The sequence below is a fragment of the Capsicum annuum genome, chromosome 12, assembly GCF_002878395.1.
Source record: "Capsicum annuum cultivar UCD-10X-F1 chromosome 12, UCD10Xv1.1, whole genome shotgun sequence".
NCBI classification, from domain to species: domain Eukaryota; kingdom Viridiplantae; phylum Streptophyta; class Magnoliopsida; order Solanales; family Solanaceae; genus Capsicum; species Capsicum annuum.
Window position 1 is genome coordinate 4,351,449 of NC_061122.1, and position 25,764 is coordinate 4,377,212.

General features: G+C 36.5%; 1 protein-coding gene and 1 long non-coding RNA gene across 8 annotated transcripts; both read right to left on the reverse strand.

The window, feature by feature from the left end:
* Window positions 1-424: 424 nt before the first annotated feature.
* LOC107870485 (post-GPI attachment to proteins factor 3) lies at window positions 425-8,489 on the reverse strand. 5 transcript variants are annotated; one of them, XM_016717021.2, is made up of 7 exons: window positions 8,253-8,489; window positions 7,402-7,473; window positions 5,994-6,088; window positions 2,526-2,787; window positions 2,217-2,413; window positions 1,834-2,021; window positions 425-1,024 (listed from the first exon to the last, which is right to left on the reverse strand). In XM_016717021.2, the coding sequence occupies exons 3-7, from the start codon at window positions 6,086-6,088 to the stop codon at window positions 738-740; spliced, it is 1,029 nt and encodes a 342-aa protein (XP_016572507.1). In that variant the 5' UTR covers window positions 7,402-7,473; window positions 8,253-8,489; the 3' UTR covers window positions 425-737. The 5 variants fall into 5 exon arrangements, with proteins under 5 accessions (XP_016572507.1, XP_047256554.1, XP_016572506.1 ...); XM_047400598.1 differs by having other exon boundaries at window positions 7,389-7,473; window positions 8,253-8,436; XM_016717020.2 differs by having other exon boundaries at window positions 6,213-7,473; window positions 8,253-8,435.
* Window positions 8,490-10,480: 1,991 nt separating this feature from the next.
* Window positions 10,481-22,157, reverse strand: LOC107872364. Of its 3 annotated transcripts, XR_007048110.1 has the most exons (4): window positions 14,137-14,178; window positions 13,706-13,817; window positions 12,644-12,708; window positions 10,481-10,888 (listed from the first exon to the last, which is right to left on the reverse strand). It is a non-coding gene; the product is annotated as an uncharacterized LOC107872364 (long non-coding RNA). The 3 variants fall into 3 exon arrangements; XR_007048112.1 differs by lacking the exons at window positions 13,706-13,817; window positions 14,137-14,178 and adding an exon at window positions 21,960-22,157 and having other exon boundaries at window positions 10,483-10,888; XR_007048111.1 differs by lacking the exons at window positions 10,481-10,888; window positions 13,706-13,817; window positions 14,137-14,178 and adding exons at window positions 14,999-15,064; window positions 21,960-22,157 and having other exon boundaries at window positions 12,247-12,708.
* Between the last annotated feature and the right edge of the window lie 3,607 nt (window positions 22,158-25,764).

The following is a 25,764-nucleotide window of genomic DNA, read 5'->3' on the forward strand; positions in this document are numbered from 1 at the left end:
GCTTGTATATATTGTGTATATTTTGAGTTCTGTCTAGCACTCTGGATATCTTTTAGTAGTGGCTCTAGTACAGGCCTGAGCAAGTCTTGGGGGAATTCGTTTATATATTTTGATCCTCTTCCTTCTCTCGTTTTGATATAGTTTATATGTTCCCTTTCTGCTTTTCACTTATAATTAATACTATTATCATTATATGTGGTTTTATGTGGTCTTGTGGTCTTATGTGGTCTTTTTCTGATTTCTGCCCATTAGCCGTTACCTATCGTTCCGGGCTATGACTCGCCTATGGTAAACACCATCATGACTTAAAGAAATTGGGTCGTAACCGCCTGGTATCGAAAGTAGAGAGGTTATTTTTGATAGATCATGGATCCCTTTAAATAGTTGAGTATACTAGAAAAAGGGAAAATCATGCACGTCAATATCCAACACAATAGCAAGAACTGTTTTCAAAGAACAGAAATCAAAATCAGTTGTACAAGTTAATGATTCCCAACAAAGCAAGAAAATATTGCAAAGTCATGTAAGGAAATGAATAATGTCAACATTGTAACTATAAAATTACAATCTAATCTAATCGTCGAATCAAAATCCTGAATCCGCCTCTGCCTCTGGGCAATATCAACACACTCTTCTATCGACCGAAAAAAAAATATTGATTTTTCTTGCACAAACAAGCACTCTCTACTTGCAAGTTGGACTATTGAATACTTGCTATAGCTCTCCATTTGAAAACACTACTCGTCTTTTTTACTCAAGTTCGAAGTTCCAATCTTCGCGTCATCCTTGATGAAACTCCACCAGATATACGTCAGAGGGATAGTGGTGGCATGCCAGAGCGCATGAGCGTCTACTAGACCTTGATATGGAGGGAAGTCGTAGATCTCTAGGAGCATAGCGAGGCCACCTCCAATAACCACGGTCCATAACTTCCACCGGGAAGGATGACGGCTAATTCCAGCCCAGATTGACCAAATTAGAAGTTGAGAAATAGCTATCACAACACACACTTTCATGTTCCATCCTGAGAATTTATCACAGTAATTATCATCAGATACAAATACCAGAAAGTATGTCATCATTACGAAAAAATAGTTTGCGATGCTTTCCAATCCATTCTGAGACACAAATCATGCCAACAAAACAATAGCCAAGAGCCGTAAGCAGTGTTCAGGGAAGCGTTACGCGGAAAAAAGCAACAAGGCTCCGCATCACGTGAAGCAATGCGAGCTCATCATTGAAGTGAAGCAGTGAAGAAGAAGAAGTCGCAGTAGTGGTAGTCGCACAGTGAAGAAGAAGAAGTCGCAGCAGTGGTAGTCGCACAGTAAAGGAGAAGTCGCAGTAGTGGTAGTCACACAGTGAAGAAGAAGGAGACGCAGCAGTGGACTTCAAAGTTAACCTTAGAAAATTGCGGCAGCGGGAATCACCGCAGTGGACTCTTTTTTTTACCCTAAATATAAAATCAACCCGAAGTGACTCTTTTTTTAATTCAAAATTGACCCTAAAAATAAAATCAACATGATGCGCTCGCATTAGCCACATGCAGCGAGAGGGGCTCGCATCGCTTTGCATCATCACATTATGCATCATCATATAAGGACCTTTCGGTTGGAATCTTCACAACATTGGAATTCGTCTAAGCAGGAATGATTGCAGTAGGATAATAATTAGGAGGATTTAGAAAAGTATTATGGCATTATGATTTCCAAAGCTTAGCTATATTTGATTTGGTATTGCTACCACACATGACTTTGAGAGTCAGTAATTATTCTCGACATCCTATTGTCAAGGCATGCACATTTTGTCGTAAAGTTAAAAAGAAAGGGACATTACCGTAGTCCATTTGATAGTTGTTCAGGTACAATATGTGTGTGACCGTAAAGGCAAGCAATGGAGCAGCAACCAGAACTCTTGTCGCCTCATTCTTTACGCTGAAACTTCTTAGTATTGATACAATCAGTGAAAATCCAAGTAATGCCACAGCAGATGAATAGTCCAGCTTTTCGGTTAAATCCACGTCTCTGCAATAAATAAACAAAAATAAGTTGATACAATTTAATTGGTAAACTGAACTAAGATTGAAAGACGATGAAAAACTTTCAATCCGGATAGGCAGGCACTTGCAACAAATCCAACTACATACGATTAGAAAATAAAAGCCTAAACTCTACACTGGTAAAGTTAGCATTTTCAAGACTGTCAAAGCATAAACTTACCGACCGTGGAAGATAGCACTCCATAACCATGAGTTTATAGACAAGAACGCGTAAATATGCCACAAACTAGAGTAATTGTAGCAGGTGTTTTCATCGTCATTTGATCGTAACTTGTAGTAAATAAGCGTGAAAAAGGACAGCCATCCATGGAGATGCATTGCAAGGTTAAGTGCAGAGAAAGCAACAGACACAGGCTCCTGAGAGATTAAGATGTTACTCCAGATTAATACTCAATATATATGAATACATAAACAAGGGGACTTTTCTTGAAGCTGTTTGAAATTAGGACGAGGCTATTAATTAACATACCTGAAGCCCTAAGACTCGTTTGAATGGCCATTTACCATGATATTTCACAGGCCCAAATCCATTTGTTGCTCGTTCTTTTTCTCTTTGAACCATGCAGTGATATTGGCAATCACTTAGGCAATTCACTTGTTTCAACCACAGGTATAAAGGCTCTTTCAAAAATGAGCTGGCATCGAAAGAAGAACCATTTAAAGGAATTTTACAATGTGGGAAGCATGTTTCTCCAGCACATCCAGTCTCTTTACATTGGCCAAAACAAGCCCTAAACCAAAGAAACGACATTTCAAAAATATCAAGTCTGATCGTTCAAGTTCTTGACTGCACAGAAAACTATAAATTGCTACTTGTATTGTGCGTCACAATCATTTACTATATCCCACATGATGAACTGCAGTTGTATGAAAGGGCTTTGTTTTTGATCTTTTGTTTCCTTTTACTGGATAAATGAGCTTACACCAAAAAATTGTGGATCGACAAAAAAAGCAATAACCACATAAGACCAATAAACAGTGTCCATATACACAGCGTCACTTTCAGCTTGTATAAGAAAAAAAATAGTATGTTGGTGCCCCTTTTGTATAGTTTTACTAGATTGTGTCTAGCTCCTCACATAAAGCAGTGGAGAAGTTTTACTAAAAGATCCGGTATTTCAGTATTTTAAGTTGGAAAATAGAATTACCATCCTACCCTTAATAGTTTCTCTAAAATAGAAATATTCCATGATTAGAAACTGAAATTAGCACACGATTTCCTTCACAGCCTTTACGAATGCATTGCAAGTTATATAACAATCAGTAGCTATCCATGTAATATTTCCACAAACTGGAAAGCTTAATCCAGTGTGTTTACTCCTTCAACCTTTAACATCGGGAACTTGATAGTTGATAGATTTTTGTCTGAGCTCTTCCTACTTATTTTCCCGTCCGTAATATTTTCCTCAATCTCCCAGGCTAAATAACTCAGACCTCCTCCAATGACGGTTTCCATTACTTTCACTTTTGCAGGTCTATCAAAACAATCTCCCAGGCTAAATAACTCAGACCTCCTCCAATGACGGTTTCCATTACTTTAACTTTTGCAGGTCTATCTAAATGCTTGCAACTTTGCTGTCTATTCTCCCACAACTAGCCAAATTTGCCGGCTCCAAATTTTTAAAGTTTGCACAATCGTGATTAGGTACAAATAGGATAGTACGCTACTTTGGCATTCCGATAAGATAATGTGCATATAGTAATAAGTGCAATGTCCTCCTGTACTAAATAACAATGTTTGCATAATAGTAATCGGGTATAAAAATATTTCAAGTTTTAAAAATTATTGACTGTTATCTAGTTATGTAAAAGGCAAGTTCTATAGATTGATCGTATACAAATAATCTATTATAATTGTGAATGATGGGCCTTTATATCCCAATATATTCACAAGATGAATGTTGTAGAAAAAATAAAAGCTAAGATTGACGTGTTTACAAGATTGGACAAAATTAAAAGTGGTAATATCTGCATGAAAAGCGGGAAGGTTGTCACAGAAGATTTAACCATTTTCTGTAGACCTCCATCGAACTTGTCCATATGTGTGACATTACGATGAATGAATGTCGTAGAAGGGTCAAGACAAACCAAAAGGTACTAACGTAAAACTAAGAGACCTGTAATCTCTCAAAGTCAATAGGATTTGACTAAGAACCTATGTTGCTCGGACTCTTCAAAAATGTCAATGGGTGCGTGTCGGATTCCCCAAAAGAATTGTTTTTGTGGAGAATCCGACATGGGTGTGGCATCGAAAGTGAAGAGTCCGCGCAACTTAGCTAAGAACAACAGAACGGTAGCAAACCTTCTATACAAGTTAGACCAACTGGTTGGCATTCAATCTTAGTAGCTGTTGTTACACTTACAACATATCTGTTGTCTGTAATGAGTCACTTTATTCTAATCAGAGATTTGTATATCCATATTCAGATAAGTATAAGACTAACGGACCTCTATTGGAAAGAAATGGACTTGAAGAACAAAATAGATACATATGATTCATATAGACTGACGTATAGTTGATTGATATGATGAAACCTTAATAGACTCTAACTGGGAACCTACTCAACCTAATCTCCCGAGTACACTAATTTATATCATTCTTAAAGTCGCTAACCAGTTCATTCCTCAATGATGGAACGAATACCCACTATGTATCTCAATAATTGCTATATGATTCACTTAGAAGTTCGAGGTCCAATTAGTTATAGAAAAGATCAAATCTTTTGTACAACGAACTAGAACCGAGTATATTAATGTACATCATTCTTAAAGCCACTAACCAGTTCTTTTCTCAAATGATGGGAAGAATACCTATAGGTACCTCAACAATTGCTATATGATTCACTTAGAAGTTCGAGGGCCATTGAGGTTAAGAAGACCAAATATTTTGCACAATGAACTATAAGCCAAAAAGAAGAATCGAAAGAGCTGAAAAGGAATTCCCGAAGTCAATGTTGCTGCACTGGAACAGGAACCATTCCAATATTTCGACAATAATGCTTCCAGAATGAACTGGAGACCTCACAGTAATGGCATCTTTACTGTTTAAGTCCCGCGCTACAGAGCTTAGACACAAGCTGGAACAGGCAACAACCACGGCCTTGGATTCACAATCTGGAAACACAAGCGACTAATGGTTGGTTGCCAAAGAAGCGTGTTTAACACAGGAAAATCTTCAAATAAGGGGTTTACGGAATCAGAAAGTGTGAAGCATCTGTTCATTCATCTGTAAGATGAGTGCCAGCTTTCACATCCAGTTCTCAACACAGTGGGTCTATGGACATAGATCCGGATCTAAGATTTGAACATTATGGATTTCGAGTTCGGGATTTAACATTACTTGGTTGACGATCTAATGTTCGCAGTTATTTTGCGAATTTTTTCACACATATGCAGGGTTTGAGACAAAGGTACTGAGCTCGGACGAACCCATAAGCTACATTACGTCCGCCTGGATGTCCAAAAACACAATGTTGGCGGAAAAGGAGAAGGAAAAAGGGAAACAATATGGTGGAATACCATTCCAGTATGCATTTGGTGGACCGTGTGGAAGGAAAAGGAATACTAGATGTTTCGACAACAAAGCTAACTCGATTCGTCACTTCAAGTTCAATTGCACACCTTTGTTTCGTTTTTTGGTGTAAAGAGGAACTTGACGACAAAGTGAAGTCCATACTTAGTCTCTTATGATCCTACAAGAATAGAATGTATTTTGCTAAACTTGGACATATCATTGCCTTTCTTAGTACTTCTATAATATATTACCGTTCTCAAAATAAAAACAAATTACCGCACATGTGAATTGTGATTCCAAATCAGTTCAAATCAATCTATGTTATATCTTTGCACTCGTAGCCTAAACTACTAAAATCAACAGTAGAAAATGGAAAAGCTCACAAAATATTAAGCATAAGGTAAAGTTATCAGAAAATTTTACCTGTACAAAGGGTCAGCATCTCCAGCACTAGCATCAAAAGCTCCAACAAGACAAAATAGAACTACCACAAAAGTGATCCAATAACGATCCGTCATCTGAAATCACAAAATTGGTAGATAAACAAAATCTTTAGTGTCACATGTTATATACAGTCTAATCTACTATCTCCAAAACACAGATACAAAAAGGATCCAAATTTTCAAAAAGATTTTATTTTACATTTTAAGTTGGTAAAAATGAAATCCTTGATGTCACATGATATATGTAGTCCAACCAATTCCTTTTTTTCTTGGGTTTCCCATTCGATATCCGGATTCGCACCGTGTAGGAAACATTTTGGAGAAGTGCTACCTTCCAAGGATTTTCCACAGCCAAGGCTCAAAACGTGAGACGCCTGATTAAGGAACAGCCTCATCCGTTGCACCACATCCTTTGGTGGTTAGCCTAATCGATTCGGTAGGTTGGTTTCTATCTCCAAAACCCAGACACAAAAACGTACCAAATTTTCAAACAAGATTCTATTTTTCACTTTTAAATGGTAAAAATGATATCTTTTGACTTCACGTGGTATAAAATCTAACAAATTTAATCTCTCCAATACCCAGATACAAAAAGATACAAAATTTTCAAACAAGACTGTACTTTTCAGTTTAAATTAGTAAAAATGAATCCTTTTGACTTCACATAGTATAATTGTAATCTATCAAACTTATTAACTGATCGTCTGATCTCTAACTCCAATATCCATCTACACAAAAAGGGTCCAAATTTTCAGACAAGATTTTATTTCCCAGTTTAAATTGGTAGAAGAATTGAATCTTTAATGTCAAATATTATATAGTCTAACCAATTCAATGGTCTCTATCTCCAATACCCATCCACAAAAAGGTTATAAAATTTCAAACAAGACTCTATCTTTTTCAGTTTAAATTGGTAAAAATTGAATCTTTGATGTCACAAATTATATATAGTCTAACCATGTCGGTAAACTGGTTATTATCTCCAAAACCAACAACAACAACATACCCGGAGAAATCCCACAAGTGGGAGGGTAGAGTGTATGCGAACCTTACCACTACCTCATGGAGGTAGAGAGGCTATTTCCGAAAGACCCTCAGCTCACGTGCAACAAATCCAAGTAAAAGAAAAAGAAAACAGCGAAGAAAACATAGCAATTAACGAGGAAAGCAGTGCAGAGCCTAAAGCCCTACAAGAACGGAAACAGTAACAACAGCGAAATATTGTGATAATTTCAAGGATGTGGTCCACAAGGGGTGGCCTAGTGGTTAATGAATTGGGTTGAGAGCCTGAGGTCTTAGATTCAAATCCCAGTAGAGAAAAAAAAAACGCTAGGTGATTCTTCCCATCTGTCCTAGCCTTGGTGGGCAGACTTACCTGAGTTACCTACCTGAGTTACCTGGTATCCTTTGCTAGTGGGAGGTGGCAGGTATCTCGTGGATTTAGTCGAGGTGCGCGAAAGCTGGCCCGAACACCACAGTTATTAAAAAAAATAAAATGTGATAATCGAAACACAATAAAGAACATATGATGATAGATATCAAAAGCACTATCTCCAAAAAAACAGCTATAAAAAGGATCTAAATTTTCAAACAAGATTATATTTATTGGTAAAAATGAAATCTTTGATGTCACATGTTTTATATGGTCTAACCACACCCAAATCAAAAAATGATCAAAACTTTCAAACAAGATTCTATTTCTCAGTTTAAATAGGTAAAAATTTAATCTTTAATGTCACAACTTATATATAGACTAACAATAAGTAAACTAGTTTCTATCTCCAAACCCCAGATAGGAAAAGTCTCCAAGATTTGATTTTTACATTTAAAATTGAAATTTTTGAAGAAAGTAAGCGAATCCCATGTAGAAAAAAGCTCCAAGATTTGATTTTTACATTTAAAATTGATTCTTTTTGAAGAAACTAAGCAAACTCCATATAGAGAAAAGCTCCAAGATTTGATTTTTACAATTGAAATTGAATTTTTTTGAAGAAACTAAGCAAACTCCATATAGAAAAAAGCTCCAAGATTTGATTTTTACAATTGAAATTGAATTTTTTTTGAAGAAACTAAGCAAACTCCATATATAAAAAAGCTCCAAGATTTAATTTTTACATTTAAAATTGAATTTTTTTCAAGAAACTAAGCAAACTCCATATAGAAAAAAGCTCCAAGATCTGATTTTTACAATTGAAATTGAAATTATGGAAGAAATTAAGGAGTTAGAAAAGAAAATTACCTTGTTGGATTGAGCAATTGGGGTACTCAATTTGTGTATCAAATAGTAAAGAGATTTAACATTCCTTCAATCCACTAGAGGCATCTTCAAATTCATGACATAATGGCTAGATCAAGGAGAGGAGAATCCAAAGCAAGTGAGGAGAAAATAAAAAATAATACTCTGTCCGTGTCATCATTTGATTGAACATGATATTTAACAAATAATTATTAAATTTATTAAATTCACAAAATTATTGTTTCTAAAAATAGTATTTAAAATCAAGTGAGATCATTTTTAATTGAAAAGATAAATAAAAAAAATAGTATTTAAAATTAAGTGAGATCCCAAGGATAAAATTCTAATTGTGTTTTTAAAAACTTAACAAATAAGTAAAGGTGATATTTTTTTGGACGGATCAAAAAGAAAATGACGATACATAATTTAAGACGGAGAAAGTAATATTTTTTTTTTTAAAAAAGGTGGTTGGCAATGTTGGAAAAGTTTTTTATTGGAAAAATAATACTTTTAGCTCTTCTATATCATTTTTTTATTGTTATTCTTAATAATTGTGTTGTCTGAATCAGTTTACTTGCATTCATACGATACTTTTCATCCTTCGACTAGCAACAAGTTTTAGATAACTTTGCTCATTAGAATTAGCTAAGACAAAGATATCATCTAATATTTTTATTGATATTAAAATTTGAACACGAAACTTCATAGTTCTCACGTCATTTCATTATCCACGAGTAACACTCGGGTGCATTAGTTATTAATAAGTTGAGACTTTGATCTTCTCTGATGTATAATTATATCTATTTAATTGTTAATCAATTAAAATAATGTATGTGTTTGATAATTCTCTCGTGAAGGGAGTATGTTATATTTTAACTGTTTTTAGAAATACATTACCTTTGAATATGAAGAATACAAGTTTAACATGATTATATAAACAATAGAACAACTAATAATTCTAAAATTTGTGAATATTTATAAGTAGAGGAACTAAAAGTGCATGTTTTGAAACTCGAGATCATTATAGAAATTCATAAACTTCAAATTCAGAATTCATCTCTATGCTTGGTAATATATTGATAGAGTGAATATTAGTTAGATATAGAAATACAACACTAATATAAAATGTTGAGTTTATGGGTTTTATAATATAGAAAAGATAGATTATTCAATTTTCAATTATATTATTTGTAAATATTAAATAAATGCATGTCTTAACAGAAATGTAATAGCATAAATTTTTATCGAACTCGTAACAAGAATTCCAACTCACGTTGTTGATAAATATATTGATGTAGTGTAAAACACAATTACAGTTTACAAATATGAAAAAGCATAGTTGGCAAATTCTAGCTGATCACATTATAGTCATTTCAAAATTGAATAAAGGAGGTTTGCAGTAAGTTAATCATTTAACATAAGTTTAATCAATTCATAACAAATAACTTAAATGAAGTGACGATTGATATAGCAGATTCATCTTACATATTTGATTTTGCGAAATAATTATTGTTATTTTGATGATTGTATTGTCTAGTCCAAATTTGGAGTATATATTTGACTCTAGCGCATGCAGATATATTTTCACTATCTCAACGTAATTTTTTTAAAGCAAATTACAATCATTTAAATTATTTTTGAATTTTGGTGTACATATCAAATACGAATATTTATCCTTGGCCACCTTTTACAACTATGTCAACTGTCAACAGTAAGATTTTAATAAAATTTGTTTTTTTTTCACTTGGTGTTTGATATTCATATTGAAATTTAATTAAATTCGAGTTTCGTATTGAAAAAATTTATATAGTCGGATTTTTTTCCGGGGTGTGTGTGTGTGTGTGTGTGTGTGATAAATGATACAAGATCGTCAAGGAGGACACAAAACAAACACCAAAACAATCCACTAGTTCAAGGAAAGCGAGGACCCTCTTGGTGACCACTCTCGGATTCAAGATTACAAGACAAGAACAACAAGATATGTAGGTGTATTGACACCTATTTCAGCGAGCCAACAAACTAACAAGTAGTTAACAAGATTAACAACAACAATATGATAACAACAATAACTCACGATTTCCACACAAACCCAAGAACAAGATGTTGACAACAATGATATGTATAAATTAATAGGTAACTTGACATACAAATGTATAAACACTATGAACCTAAGTGTATATTGAACACAAAGGCCCAAGAATTCATACAAGTAACACCAAACTCTACGGTGACTTCAAGGGAACGGATTCCCAAGCAACCAACGTTTCAAAACAAGCAACCAACACAAGTGATTCCACACTTGTTTACAAGTGATATCCACACTTGTACGAAACTCTCAAAAGCTCTCAAAATATCATCAAAGTTATGACAAAATGACCTAACATGTTCTATTTATAGCCTAGGTTTCAACTTAATACAAAATGACTAGAATACCCTTTATGAGCCAAGACAAAGGGGAGGCCTTGGAGTGTGCATATTGGATGGCTTTGGAGTGTTGGGACTTGTTCTCTACACTTCAAAGCTTGTTCCATTGGTTGGGCAGCCACCCGAGCTCGAGTCTTTACGTATTGGTCCACAATCACGATCGTACTTGTAATATCCTCTCCTTCTTGAAAAGGAATTCGACCTCGAATCCGAACCTTGCAAAACAATAGGAAGGACAAGCAAACACAAGTAGGGTTAGGATTAGTGTAATCAATCATAGCATCTTGCCAAGGTGGCTCAAACTTCACGTACACCCAAACATCCCTCTTACCCGAATACCCTCCAAAGAAAGAGTCAACTAGTCTATCCACATAAGTGTGACAAGAAACAACGAACAAGAGTTGCTCATCAAGTAGAAAACATAGAATCTTCTTGGAACAAAAAATAGGCTTAAAAGCTGTAACACCCTGCATTTTCGAACTAGAAATCGAACCGTCGTTGTAACACCCCCGCAAGAAATCCTCCATATGTTATCACCTAGTAGCATGATTATAGAGTTGAAAACTTGACAATTTTCTAAGTGTCAAAGAGACTTAATCTCATTTTAAGCCTCTGAACTTCGGAGATTTATTTGAAGATCTTTCCGACCTTCGTTTTTGGATTTTCAAGTTGCGTTGTGATAGGGCAAGACCGTAGTACATCCCTGATAGCGTAAGGGCATGTTTGGGTTTTCAAAATAGTAGCTCAGGGCGACAAGCCCACGTCACCCAGGTTAGAGCACCGATATTGCCAGGCGTCGCCCGGGAAACTCCATCGTTATTGCCAGGCGTCGCCCGGGAAACTCCACCGCTATTGCCAAGCATAGCCTTGCAAGTTCGGTGCGTGCCCAATTTTCAGCATTCAACCCCCGAGCATTTAGAGGTATTTTTGTCATTTTTCCTACCTTATAAATAGTCTATAACATGAGATTGGGCCTCATTTCACCTAAAATATATGGTTTTCTCTCAATTTTCTTCAAAAACATTCATAAGGGTTTCGGACTTAAAACCCAATTAACTCAAGATTCAACCGTGAGTTTTGGAAGATAATTACAGCTTTGAAATCCTCAATCCGTAAGCTTCGAGAATCATCCATTATTTTCCAAAATAGAGGTACGTGGGGTTTATCCTAAAAACTACATGGGCTTAAAACCATTAGAGCATGATTTTAAGATTTTACGCATGAATTTCAAAGGAGTTTTGGAATCTATCTTCTAAATTACATATTCCGAATGTCTAATGTTACTATTGTTTTGACCTTGTGGTCCTATCCCCTAAATTGATTTACATGTTTATGTATATGTATGGAATTTGAGATTTAAAATTTGTTTGAGAGCATAAATTGTGAACTCCCTCTCTTGTATTGAATTAAAGATTATGGTTTTGTGATTTAGAGGATGTTTTCGCAATAATATGGCCTTGGAGCATGATTTGAAATTGTTGAGAGGGTGTTTCTTGATATAAATGTGTTCTTGTGTTTGAAAGAAAGAATTGCATGTAAATTGAGAACTTTGACATGACCACCTTGTGCTATTGAAATGCTTGACAAAGATGAGTTTATAGCATGTGTTTACATGAGGTTTGAGAAAGAATTTCTTTGAATTGAATTATTGAAATGGTGGTCCCATGTCATGCCCCAAATTAAGGACGAACAAGAACCGTATACACACATTCTACAAGCACTCTGTGACATACGCGAGGTTATGGAATAATAACGAGCAAGGTATTCAATAAGAGTTACATATATACACGAGGGATTTACATTAACAAAACTATACAATACTACACAATGTCCATGAAGCCTCTAGTCAGTTTAACACATTATACTACAAGTGACTAGTTGGCATCCGGCCCGTTATACCCAACTAGAGACCTGTACATATAATAAAAAATATTAGGCATAGACTGGCTCCAGAGAGAGTTGGTGCTTACCAAAATATCAGCTGAAAATGGCAATAGAGCCTAACGTGGATGTCTGCGATCAGGAGGATCGGAGCCTACGTTAATAAAATATAGTGGGCCTGAAACGTCAGTACATAAACAACATGTACCGATATGAAAGTAGACATAATAACAGCTGGACAAATACAGAAGCTCATATGAGTCAAACAAAAATGTGAAAAACGTATGAGCTAACAAATAACACATATACGATACGAACTAATAACTTATGCACCAGCCTTATTAGTATCTTATATAATATTTAACACAAGCGTTCATTATAATATAGGACTTATACCTTGCCTAGGTGATGCACTTACCCTATAAGTTGTACAGATGATCACAGGATGGCCTTCCGAAGGCAATCTGAGGCAAGTATAAAGCATATGTTGCTTATATACTCATTGCTATGATCTCATATGTGTAACTATAATCACAGTCTGTATCCAGGTACGCCCCATCCAGGGGCTCACTATGAGGGTCTGCCCGTAGACTATATATGTCATATGTTGGCTCGAGTCAGGGGAAACCAATACATGACGTTCCAACTGACTTCATAAAAAAATGATGCCACAAAGGCAGGTACGCCCAATGATTGGGCTCGCTATAGAGGTCTGGTCTCAATCCTGTGCACAGAATCACGTCGAGCGATATGCCAAGCCAACCCTATGTACCCTCCTGTCGTTAGTGTATATCAAATAATGCCTTGAAGGCCTATGACATATGAGTTACGATATTGATCATCTATATAGCATACACAGATGTAACCATGCCATTACTATTTACTTTTACTCCTAACGTGTGTTATCCACATATATATTGTGGCTTAAAGGCTTCAAGTATAGAAACTTATGATAGTAAGAAAGTATCATGAAAATTTAACATAAAGAAAGAAGGATAGATACTTATAAGCTTGATGGTAGAACGAGGGAATGGTATGTAAGGCAATATAGATTCCACTTTCGTTTTTCATGAGAATTATACTAACATCAAATGGAAAAGAGCATATGACATAGGGTGGTGCCTTAGCGGTGAGGGAAGGGTTTAGCTTACCTTATTGCTTTATTAACTATGATAGTAATTCGAGCCCCAAGTGATTCAACCAATAAGCGTGCAGCCTTTATCTTACCAACCACTAATTCCTGCTATCTGAGAAATTCACTAGCTACAAGGATACCATATATATCCGTCAATAATCCGAAGGAATGTTTAACAACTTATTTCAATACTCCTCACTTATGCCCGAAATTAATCGGATTACTTATCCAGAATTCGGAGTAAATTCTAACTCTTCCAACTTATACAATTCAATAATGCATCCACCCAATTGATAGAAATCCCTAAAACCCCCCCTTTTTATCAAATTTTCCATTTTCCCTCTTTCTTTCATGACCCAACTTCAAAGAAGTAAAGCACAAATTCAAATTAAACATCTCTAAAATACTTATCCACATCAAATTCATGAAAAGTGGTAAAAAATTTACCTTTTGGAATTCAATTTCAATTAAAGATTCTTCAAATCGATTCTTCAAATCCCTTGCGGCTGCCACCAAATCCTTTAGTTTATATGTTCCTTAAGACTAGGATATCCTTTCTCCTTTATATTTTCCTTTTCTCCTTGACCTCTTATAAGTAATTAACTTCTTTTCTCTTATTGATGCCCCAAAAGGAAAAGGAAAACAGAGAATGCAAGTTTTTGTTCCTGGAAACACGTTTCTAGTGAACTAATATTGTTTCTCCCCATTCAATTTAATACTATTTTAAGGAAAAGTTATATAAAGGCGGTCCCCACAGTTTTTTTATTAATATCACTAAATGTATATGCATATATAAGAAAGCAACATTTAATTATTTTATCCACATAGACATCTAACAATGAGATAAATAATTATACATACACCACCCTTCATAACCTTAGTGTTATGACTTTCAATAATATTAACTTAGATTCAAATTTTCTTTTTTTGAGATGCTACAATCTCCCCCACTTAAGATCATTCGCCCTCGAATGATGCTTAAAGCTTATCCTCCATCCTACCACGATCCAAAACACCTACTAGATCATCCAACTCTAGTCTTACCTTACCCGGTTACAAGGCCTCGAAATTTGACTAACTCTTCAAATTTCTAAAAATTTCGCTAGAGTTTCCTTTGTAAATAGGCCTATCGGGTACCTGTCAACTAACCAAAATACATCTCAATACGCTTCATAGAGCGTCACAACACATATAAAATTCAACAAATAATATACGAGGCTCCACTTGGCCTTAAACTAAAAAACAATAACGCACGAGGCTCTTCTTGGCCTTAACACCATTAAAAGTCATAACCAACCATGTGACTTACCTTATACTCTTCATCTGCACGCTATTTCCATGTAAATCTCAAGGCTCATAGGCACAAATCATGTACCTAAACATGTATCAAGAACAAATCAGATATCGACAGAACGAATTATAACAACATTAATGATCACATAAGGGAAAAAGTAGTTTAAGAACCTCTGGGTAGTTTTGAAACAAATATGGGTATTTATCTTACATATCCGCTTCTACTCCCAGGTGGTTTCTTCTACGTTCTGGTTTTTCCACAACACCTTTATTGAAGCTATGTCTCTAGATCTTAACTTTCTAACCTGCCGATCCAATATGGCCACGGGGACTTCTTCGAATGATAAGTTTCCAGCAAGTTCAATACCCTCTATAGGGATGATGAAGGACGGCTCTCCTAAGCATTTACGTAGCATAAACATATGAAAGATCGGATGCACTGCAGCTAACTCTGGAGGTAATTCTAGCTCATAGGCTACCTGACCAATTTTGCGAATAACTTTATAGGGCCCAATATACGTGGGACTCAATTTATCTCTTTTCCCGAATCGCATAACGCCCTTCATCGGCGACACCTTTAAGAACAAAAAATCATCAACATGAAACTCTAAATATCTACGTCTCACATCCGTATATGATTTTTGTCTACTCTGGGCAGTCTTCAACTGCTCTCGTATCAGTTTAACCTTTTCGACAGCTTGATGGACTAAATCCGGACCTAATACCTGTGTCTCGCCTACTTCGAACCAACCAATAGGTGATCTACATCGCCTCTCATAGAGAGCATCAAATGGAGCCATGCCAATGCTGGAGTGATAACTGTTATTATAAGCAAACTCCATTAAAGGAAAATGATCATCCCAATTACCTATAAAATCGAGAATGCATGCTCTCAGTATATCTTTGAGCATCTAAATGGTGCGCTCAGCTTAGCCGTCTGTCTACGGATGAAATGTAGTGCTAAGGTTCACCTGCGTACCTAAGCTCTAATGAAATGATTTCCAAAACTGAGATTTAAATGGGTAACCTCTATTTGAAATAAAGGACATCAAACTCCCATGTAAGCGAACAATCTCCTTTACATAAAGCTGGCATAATCCTCAGCTGTGCTAGTAGACTTAATAGGAAGAAAATGGGCTGATTTCGTCAATCGATCAACTATTACCCAAATAGAGTCATGTTTCTGATAAGAAAAAGGTAAGCCTACAACAAAGCCCATATTAATAGCATCCCATTTCCATACAGGAATACTAAAGGTTTGAGCTAGGCCACCAGGCCTTTGATGTTCTGCTTTCACTTACTGATAATAAAGCACCGTGCTACATATTCTGCTATATCTCTCTTTATGTCATTCCACCAGTAGATCTCTTTAAGATCATGATACATTTTGGTAGACCCGGGATGGATTGAATAACGAGAGCAATTCGCCTTAGCCATAATCTGTTGTCGCAACCCTTCTACATCAGGCACACATAATCTACCTTGACACCTCAAGGCGCCATCACTTGCTAGTTCAAATGTCGTGATTCGATGTTGTTGAATCCCTTCTTTGTATTGGAGCAATAATGGGTCATCATACTGTCTCTGTTTAACCAATGCCATAAGCGACGACTTAGCTCTATTAAGTACCACAACGCCACCATCTTTGAAATCCAAAAGGTAAATGCCAAGGTTAGCCAATTTGTAAACATCTCTTGCTACTTCTCGTTGAACAGGTAGCAGATGTGCTAGACTACCCATGGATAGTCGACTAAGAGCATCAGCTACAATGTTATCTTTACCGGGATGATAAAGAATTTTGAAATCATAATCCTTTAGTAACTTTAGCCACCTCTTTTGCCTCAAGTTTATCCCCTTCTACTTGAATAGATATTAGAGACTTTTATGATCTATAAAGATATCAACATGTACTCCATATAAATAATGACGCCAATTTTTTAGTGCAAATACCACTGCTGCAAGCTCTAAGTCATGAGTAGGATAATGTTGTTCATGTTTCTTTAATTGTCGAGAAGCATACGCTATAACTCTTTCATGCTGCATTAGGATGCAACCCAAACCAATGTCTGAAGCATCACAGTACACCACATATCCTTTTGTGCGCTCTGGTAAGCCCAACACAGGTGCAGTGGTTAATCTATGTTTCAACTCTTGGAAACTTCTTTCGCAAGCATCTAACCACTGGTACTTAATTGTTTTCTGCGTTAATTTGGTCAATGGGGCAGAAATAGAGGAAAATCCCTCCACAAATCTCTAGTAGTAGCCGGATAGCCCTAAGAAACTATGCACCTCAGTAGGAGTGGTTGGACGAGGCCAATTCTTCACAGCTTCTATCTTTTGAAAATCTACTCGGATGCCTTCTCCAGATACGACATGACCAAGAAATGTTACCGAGGTCAACCAAAACTCACACTTAGAGAACTTAGCATACAACTGGTGCTCTCTAAGTGTCTATAACACTGACCTCAAATGATCTGCATGCTCAACTTCATTACGTGAATATATCAAAATGTCATCTATAAATACAATTACGTACATATCCAGGAAGGATTTAAAAATCCTATTCATCATGTCCATGAAGGGTGCTGGAGCATTCATTAGTCCAAATGACATGATAAGAAACTCAAAGTGCCCATATCTTGTCCGAAAGGCTGTTTTGGGAATATCTGCTTCACGAATTCTTAGCTGGTAATAACCAGACCTTAAATCGATCTTTGAAAAACATCTAGTTCCCTGTAATTGATCAAATAAATCATCCATTCAGGGGAGAGGGTACTTATTCTTTATTGTCACTTTGTTTAGCTGTCTATAATCTATACACATTCACAATGTGTCGTCTTTCGTGAGTACAAAAAGCACTGGTGCACCCCAAGGTGATATACTAGGCCAAATGAAACCTTTGTCAAGTAAGTCTTTTAACTGCTCTTTTAACTCTTTCAATTCGGCAGGGGCCATTGTATAAGGTGGAATTGATATCAGCTGAGTATCGGGATCCACATCAATACTAAAATTGATCTCTCTGACAGGAGGTAATCCAGGAAGTTCTTCAGGAAACAATTCTGAGTACTCATTCACCACAGGTACGGATCCTAAAGTTGGTGCCTGCTTTTCGGCCTCAATGTCTTTTACTTGGACTAGGTGATACAAACACCCCTTTGTAATAAGATTTCGTGCCTTAAGAAAGGAAATAAACCTCCCTCTAGGCATTATAGAATCACCCCTCTACTCTAAAATTGGCTCTCATAGGAAGTGGAAATGGGCTATCTTGGGAATAACCAATCCATACCCATAATAACCTCAAAGTCGACCATTTCAAGTTCAATCAGATTAGCTAATGTAGCCCGACCACATACTGTCACAACACAATCATAATACCCCCGTGTAGATATAATAGAATTTTCTACTAGAGTCGATACCATAAATGGTTTCCGTAACAACTCTGCCTCTATTCCAAACTGCTTAGCAACAAATGGAGTAACATATGACAAGGTGGATCCTGGGTCTATCAAGGCATATACATCATGTGAAAAGACAGATGAGGTACCTGTGACCACATCTAGAGATGCCTCTGAATCCCGCCGACCATCTAGTACATACTTACGGTTCAGTCCTGTGCTCAAACCAAGCCCTCTGCCCCTACCATATCCTCTGCCTACTGATGCCTTAGGACTGCGAGAAGAAGAAGACACTGATAAAGCTGATGCAGACCTTGTAGGCTGTGATCGTTCGCCTAAACCCTTACCTTTAAGTTGTGGACAATCACGTACTATATGACCCTCTATACCATACCAGTAACATACATTTGAACCACGCCAACACTCTCCTCCATGTGGTCGGCCTCACTGCCTGCATGTAGGTCGAGGTGGTAATCCTTAACTAGCGCCCCTCTGAGGTCGTAAGTCTGGTGCTCTAAAAGTCTGGCTCTACTCATACCTATGCCTCAATAACTGAGTTGGAGCATTAGATGTGGAGCACACAGCTGACTGGGTTTGCCTAGGTGGCCCTCTACTAGTGGTAGCTCCACTGTTTCCCTAATACTGGCTGATCGTCCTAGCTCTCTTACTCTGCTCCCTTTCCCTATCTATTTTACGATTACGTTGATCTTCATCTATCTGCTGAGCACGTTCGATGATTCTTTCTATATCCAAATCCCTATTTATAGCAGCAGCAGAAAGAAGGTCCTTCAAGGGACCCACAAGGCCATTCACAGAGCGATGAATCCGTTTTGCTTGTGTGCTAACCAACTCTAGAGCATATTTGGACAACTGCATAAACTGCAAAAAATACTCCTTAACACTAAGATTACCCTTCTTTAAAGAAAAAAATTCATCCATCTTTGCCTCTCTGAGCTCTAATGGCATGAAGTGGTCCATGAAAGCTTCTACAAATTCTGTCCAAACCGCTGGAGGAGCTTCCTGACCTCTCGAATCAATCCATATTTCATACCAATCAACAATAATATCTTTCAGTCGATGGGTAGCCAATTCAACTGCATTTATATCCGGGACCCTCATCACCTTACAAATTCTATGAGTCTCATCAATGAACTGTTGAGGGTCCTCTGTAAGCTTGGAACCTATGAATTCTTGTGGATTCATACGGAGGAAATCTTTGATCTTAGATTCAGTAATTCCTTCCTGAGTAGCAACAGTTAGTCCATATTCTATCTTTGGTCCTGAGCAGTGACCAACTGTGTAAGCAACTGTATCACTCCCTTAATAACTGGGTCTAAGGCATTTGGTGGCAGGGTAGGAACTACTGTTGGAACCACTGGGGGTACAGAAGACCCTGTAGGTCCTTCCGTTCTGGGCATTTAAGAACCTGGAAGCATAGAACCCAACAAACTTTCTCGAGTCCTATTCAGATCCACCAATACAGGGATTTCTCGATAGTGGTTGCCTCCTGAGTAGTGCTAGCAGCAGCCTGCTGGACTGCTTTATCATTTTTTGAAGCAAACATAGTCTATATCACAAATAAGCAGATAAACGTTAGAAGTAACTTTCTATAACTTAGCTCTATTGCACGATCTAGATTATGTATGAAGGTCAAATTCCTAGATGTCCATGCAGTCCTTTAATTATAAATGTGGCGTGCAACACATCGATAAGTAAGGTCCTACTAGACACGGCCTCATAGACTTCCGAGGACACCTGGACCTAGGCGCTTTGATACCAAGTTTGTCATACCCCAAATTAAGGACGAACAAAAATCGTATACACATATTCTACAAGCACTCTATGGCGTACGCAAGGTTATGGAATAATAACAAGCAAGGTATTCAATAAGAGTTGCATATATACACGAGGGATTTACATTAACAAAACTATACAATACTACACGATGTCCATGAAGCCTCTAGTCAGTTTAACACACTATACTACAAGTGACTAGTTGGCATCCGGCCCATTATACCCAACCAGAGACCTGTACATATAATAAAAATATTATGCATAGACTGGCTCCAGAGAGAGTTGGAGCTCACAAAAATATCAACTAAAAATGGCAATAGAGCCTAACGCGGATATCTGCGATTAGGAGGATCGAAGCCTACATTAATAAAATATAGTGGGCCCAAAATGTCAGTACATAAACAACATGTACCGGTATGAAAGCAGACAGAATAACAACTTGACAAATACAGAAACTCATATGAGTCAAACAAAAATGTGAAAAACGTATGAGCCAACAAATAACACATATACCATATGAACTAATAACTTATGCACCAGTCTTATTAGCATCTTATATAATATTTAACACAAGCGTTCATTATAATATAGGACTTATACCTTGCCTAGGTGATGCACTTACCCTATAAGTTGTACAGATGATCACAAGATGGCCTTCCAAAGGCAATCTAAGGCAAGTATAAAGCATATGTTGCTTATATACTCATTGCTATGATCTTATATGTGTAACTATAATCGCAGTCTGTATCCAGGTATGCCCCACCCAGGGGCTCTCTTTGAGGGTCTGCCCGTAGGCCATATATGTCATATGTTGGCTTGAGTCAAGGGAATCCAATACATGACATTCCAACTGACTTCAAAAACAAATGATGCCACAAAGGTGGGTACGCCCAATGATTAGGCTCTCTATAGTGGTTTGGTCTCGATCCTTTGCACAAAATCACGTCGAGCGATATGCCAAGCCAACCCTATGTACCCTTCGGTCGTTACTGTATATCAAATAATGCCTTGAAGGCCTACGACATATGAGTTACGATATTGATCATCGATATAGCATATACAGATGCAACCATGCCGTTACTATTTACTTTTACTCCTAATGTGTGTTATCCACATATATATTATGGCTTAAAGGCTTCAAGTATAGAAACTTATGATAGTAAGAAAGTAACATGAAAATTTAACATAAAGGAGGAAGGATAGATACTTATAAGCTTGATGGTAGAACGAGTGAATGGCATGTAAGGCAATATAGATTCCATTTTCATTTTTATGAGAATCATACTAACATCAAATGGAAAAGAGCACATGACATAGGGTGGTGCCTTAGCGGTGAGGGAAGGGTTTAGCTCTACATACCTTATTGCTTTATTAACTATGATAGTAATTCAAGCCCCAAGTGATTCAACCAACAAATGCTCAGCCTTTATCTTACCAACCACTAATTCCTGCTATCTGAGCAATTCACTAGCTACAAGGATACCATATATGTCCGTCAATAATCCAAAGAAATGTTTGACAACTTATTTCAATACTCCTCACTTATGCCCGCAATTAATCGGACTACTTATCCAGAATTTGGAGTAAATTCTCTCTTCCAACTTATATAATTCAACAATACATCCACCCAATTGATAGAAATCCCTAAAAAAACCCCTTTTATTAAAATTTTCTATTTTCCCTCTTTCTTTCATGAACCAACTTCAAAGAAGTAAAGCACAAATTCAAATTAAACATCCCCAAAATACTTATCCACATCGAATTCATGAAAAGTGGTAAACAATTTACCTTTTGGAATTCAATTGCAATTAAAGATTCTTCAAATCCCTTGCGGCTGCCACCAAATCCTTTAGTTTATATCTTCCTTAAGACTAGTATATCCTTTCTCCTTTATATTTTCCTTTTTGACCTCTTATAAGTAATTAACTTCTTTTCTCTTATTGATGCCCCAAAAGGGAAAGGGAAACAGAGAATGCAAGTTTTTGTTCCTGGAAACATGTTTCTAGTGAACTAATATTATTTCTCCCATTCAATTTAATACTATTTTAAGGAAAAGTTATATAAAAGGTGGTCCCCACAGTTTTTTTTATTAATATCACTAACAAATATAATATGTATATGCATATATAAGAAAGCAACATTAAATTATTTTATCCACATAGGCATCTAACAATGAGATAAATAATTATGCATACACCACCCTTCATAACCTTAGTGTTATGACTTTCAATAATATTAACTTAGATTTAAATTTTCTTTTTTCGAGATGCTACATCCCAAAACTTGTGTTTTTGAAACAGAGATTTATGATAGACTAATAATGGCTCAAAAATGTGACTTGCAAGTCAATGGTATGATGATACCATATGTATTTATGCCATAACTGATTATGTTTTTAGAGTATATTTTCAGAGCATGCTTTCAGAGTATGTTTTCAGAGACTGCATGTTTTGATAGAGTTTTAAAAAGGGGCTTAAAGAGGGTTAGGTGATTACCCAAAAAAGGCGAGAGTTCAAGCAATTCTTACCCTGAAACCATATTTGACGATACGGGTAGATTATTATTGTACGCTGACGATGACAGTGTGGCGTAGTAGATTCTGAAACTCCAACCCTTGCGGCACACTTGGGTTGGGAGCTTCTCTATCAAGTAAATGGAAGTTTCCATATAGCACATGAAAATTTTTCAAAGTTGTAGGGCATACCACCTAGCGCAGGAGTAACACAGATTTCTCATAGTTGTGATGATTTTTACAGAGTCTTTTAAAATGCCCATGTGATTTCTTACTATATGGTATACTTGTGAACTATTTTAAATTGCTCTCATATATGTTGAATAAATAAATGATTATTTTGAATTTGCTCTGTGAACCAGTACATCTGTATTGACCCCCCTCCTTCCTCTAGGTTCTGAGGTTTGGTCTAGGGGTCCAGATAAGCAGTAGATAATTCAAACAACTGATCAGATTATGCAGTGGTGTGCCTTCTTTATTCTAGAAGGCATGTCTTTTCTGATTATGTCACTTATTACCGTTTTGGTCTATTGGGGGCCTTGTCCCAGTTTCAGTCAGTTGTCATATTTTCATGTAGTAGAGATTTCGCAGACTGAGTCAGATGTTATTTAGATAAAGTTGATTTACAATTTCTATACTTATGTTGAATTCAAAAATGACCATGTTTCCATAGCAGATTATGTTTCCGCATTTTTTTTATTATATAAATATTATGCATGATTACCAGATAGAGAAGGGAGTTTTGGGCCTTTATGGTTCGAGATGTTTGTCATGGTCAAGCCCTAGTTTGGGTCGTGACAAACTTGGTATCAGAGCATGGTTCATGGTCCCAGGGTGTTTGCGAAATCGCGTCGGGTAGAGTCTTGATTATGGGTGTATAGCACGCCACACTTATAAGCTGGAGGCTACAAGGCATTTAGGAATGTATCTCTTTTTTCATATTTTAATTCATGCAATAGAGTCAGAATGTTCTTCTTTCATACTCTAATTCGTGCTATGGTGTCTCCCATATGAAAGTAACTGTCATCCCAATTCTTTTCTTACTCTGACATTCTCAGACATGTCTTATTAGGCTGATTCAAGTACAAAAGTTTAGAGTCTTAATGGTATGGTTCTTTCTGATTGAATCATATAAGAGTTTTGCAAGGACTTAGAAAGAGTCTTTTAGTGCTTCAGAGTGCATTGGTTCTGGTGTGAACCTTGATCTTAATAAAATCATGCTTTTCATCCTGCAGTGTTAAGAGTATTCGGTCTTTTTCAAAATTTATGTTGCAGATGTCATACTTTAGAGGGAATAATATGTAGAAGAATGTTGGAACTAGATTTCTACCCGAATAGTAGTATAAGTTAAAGTGTTGGTGTCATGACCAATTGGTAGTGAGATTAGACCAAGAAGATGGTGATATGAAGTCACAGAGTTAGAAGTTAGAGTGAGGGCGACTTTTGTGTAAATAAATATTTTAATTGAATTACCGATGTTTGAGAATGATTTACCTCTCTATAGTGGTAGACTAATATGGTAGCTAGTAGCATGTGTGGATCGTATGGTAGTCTGTGGGGCTCTTTCGATTCACTAGCATAGTTGCCTTGTCATTCATCTCCTTTTCTTATTCAAAACGCAAAAATCAAAGTCTAGTGAAGCCGTGTGAGGCCTATTTTTATTCACTAGCAACTTGTTGTTCTTGTGTTGGTTAGAACTGGGGGTTTAGAGGCGTAAGATCAAGAAAAGTGGTAAGGGCGATTTATTGAATTTATGTATAGCTGAATATTTTGCATAAGGGTGAGTTAGCAACGGAGTTATACGTCCCTATGTGTTATTTTAGTAGAAGGCAGAGAAGGAGTTATTAGTTAAGGTGAATTGTTGTTTGCTTGAAGTATGAAAAGAGCTATTGACGGTGTTTGTTATGAGCAAGGAAGGTATAGTTTATTGATAAAGGTACTTTGTGGAATAGTGTTATTGAATTAGATGACCCTGAGATTGTAAAAGGGAGTTTAATTGAGACTTGTAGAGCTTTGCCCTAATTTTAGCTGTATAAAGGGTAGATAGTAATGTTGTGTAGAAGGAGGATCTGTTAATGGGTTTTAAATTAGATAGATCATAGGATTATGATTGATCCTTACTGTTATGAAGTTTTGGTGGATTAATGTTTTCAGATGTTTGGCATGTAAGAATATTGTGTGAAGTTGTGGTTCTTTGTACCTAGAACTAGACACTAAGTTGGAATAGTAGATGGTGATCAAGGTGGGTATAATGATTAATGTTGTAGATGTTATTTGTGTGAAAATGACCTAGTAGGCTTGAACAGTGTATACAAGAGCTTAAGTTTATTTGACTCAAAATCAAATCTGGTGTTGTAAGTATGATATCGAAGTACGCCCAAGGTGCTATGGGGCTACATTATTTTTTTGAGGATCATTGCATGTTGTGTGGATTAGTAGTACCATTGAGTTGCTAGGTGGAGAAAGACTAGTTAAACAATATGTGATATTCGTGATAGCTAAGTTATGGAGTTATGATTAAGGATGTTGAGCCTTTTTAAGTATGATTTTGATTATCATGGTTTAAATGAGAGATATAAGTTTTGAGATGTGATATCGGTAGACTATGGCGGAAGAAGTATGATGTGTTGGAGGTTGATGATATCTGTGTTTAGTGTTAGAATCTAAATTGGTGAATGTTGAAGTTGTTATATGATGACTTTTGGGGCTATAGAAGCCTAAGGGTTGAATCTTAGAAGGAGATATTAGTATTGTGTGTTATACATGAAGATACCGCCTTTCAGAGTAAGTTTAGTTTTATGTGTATTGTATATCCCAGACTCTAGAATAGAGTGATTTCAATTTATACCAGCATGTACACAGTGGTTCACAGACTCAGAGCGATGGCTTGAATCTAAGGGGGAGATGATAGAACGAGTAACCAAGTCAAGCGTTCAAATTCTAAGTGTTGTTCCAGTAAGTGGTGGAATAGCCGTGAGAAGAGTGATGCTCAATCTATTCTTATTTCAGCAGTTTGCTTCAGTTATTCCGATACATACTTATGCTTTATGTTTCAGCTCCACGATCATAGTTCATATTCAT

What these genes read in the sequence shown, in the direction of transcription:
- LOC107870485 (XM_016717021.2), bottom strand. Translation starts at nt 6,088, where the DNA reads ATGACGGATCGTTATTGGATCACTTTTGTGGTAGTTCTATTTTGTCTT. An exon ending in AGTGCTATCTTCCACGGTCG is followed by an intron (nt 2,022 to 2,216) that starts GTAAGTTTATGC and finishes TATTTATTGCAG; the next exon opens with AGACGTGGATTTAACCGAAA. An exon ending in CAACTATCAAATGGACTACG is followed by an intron (nt 1,025 to 1,833) that starts GTAATGTCCCTT and finishes ATAAATTCTCAG; the next exon opens with GATGGAACATGAAAGTGTGT.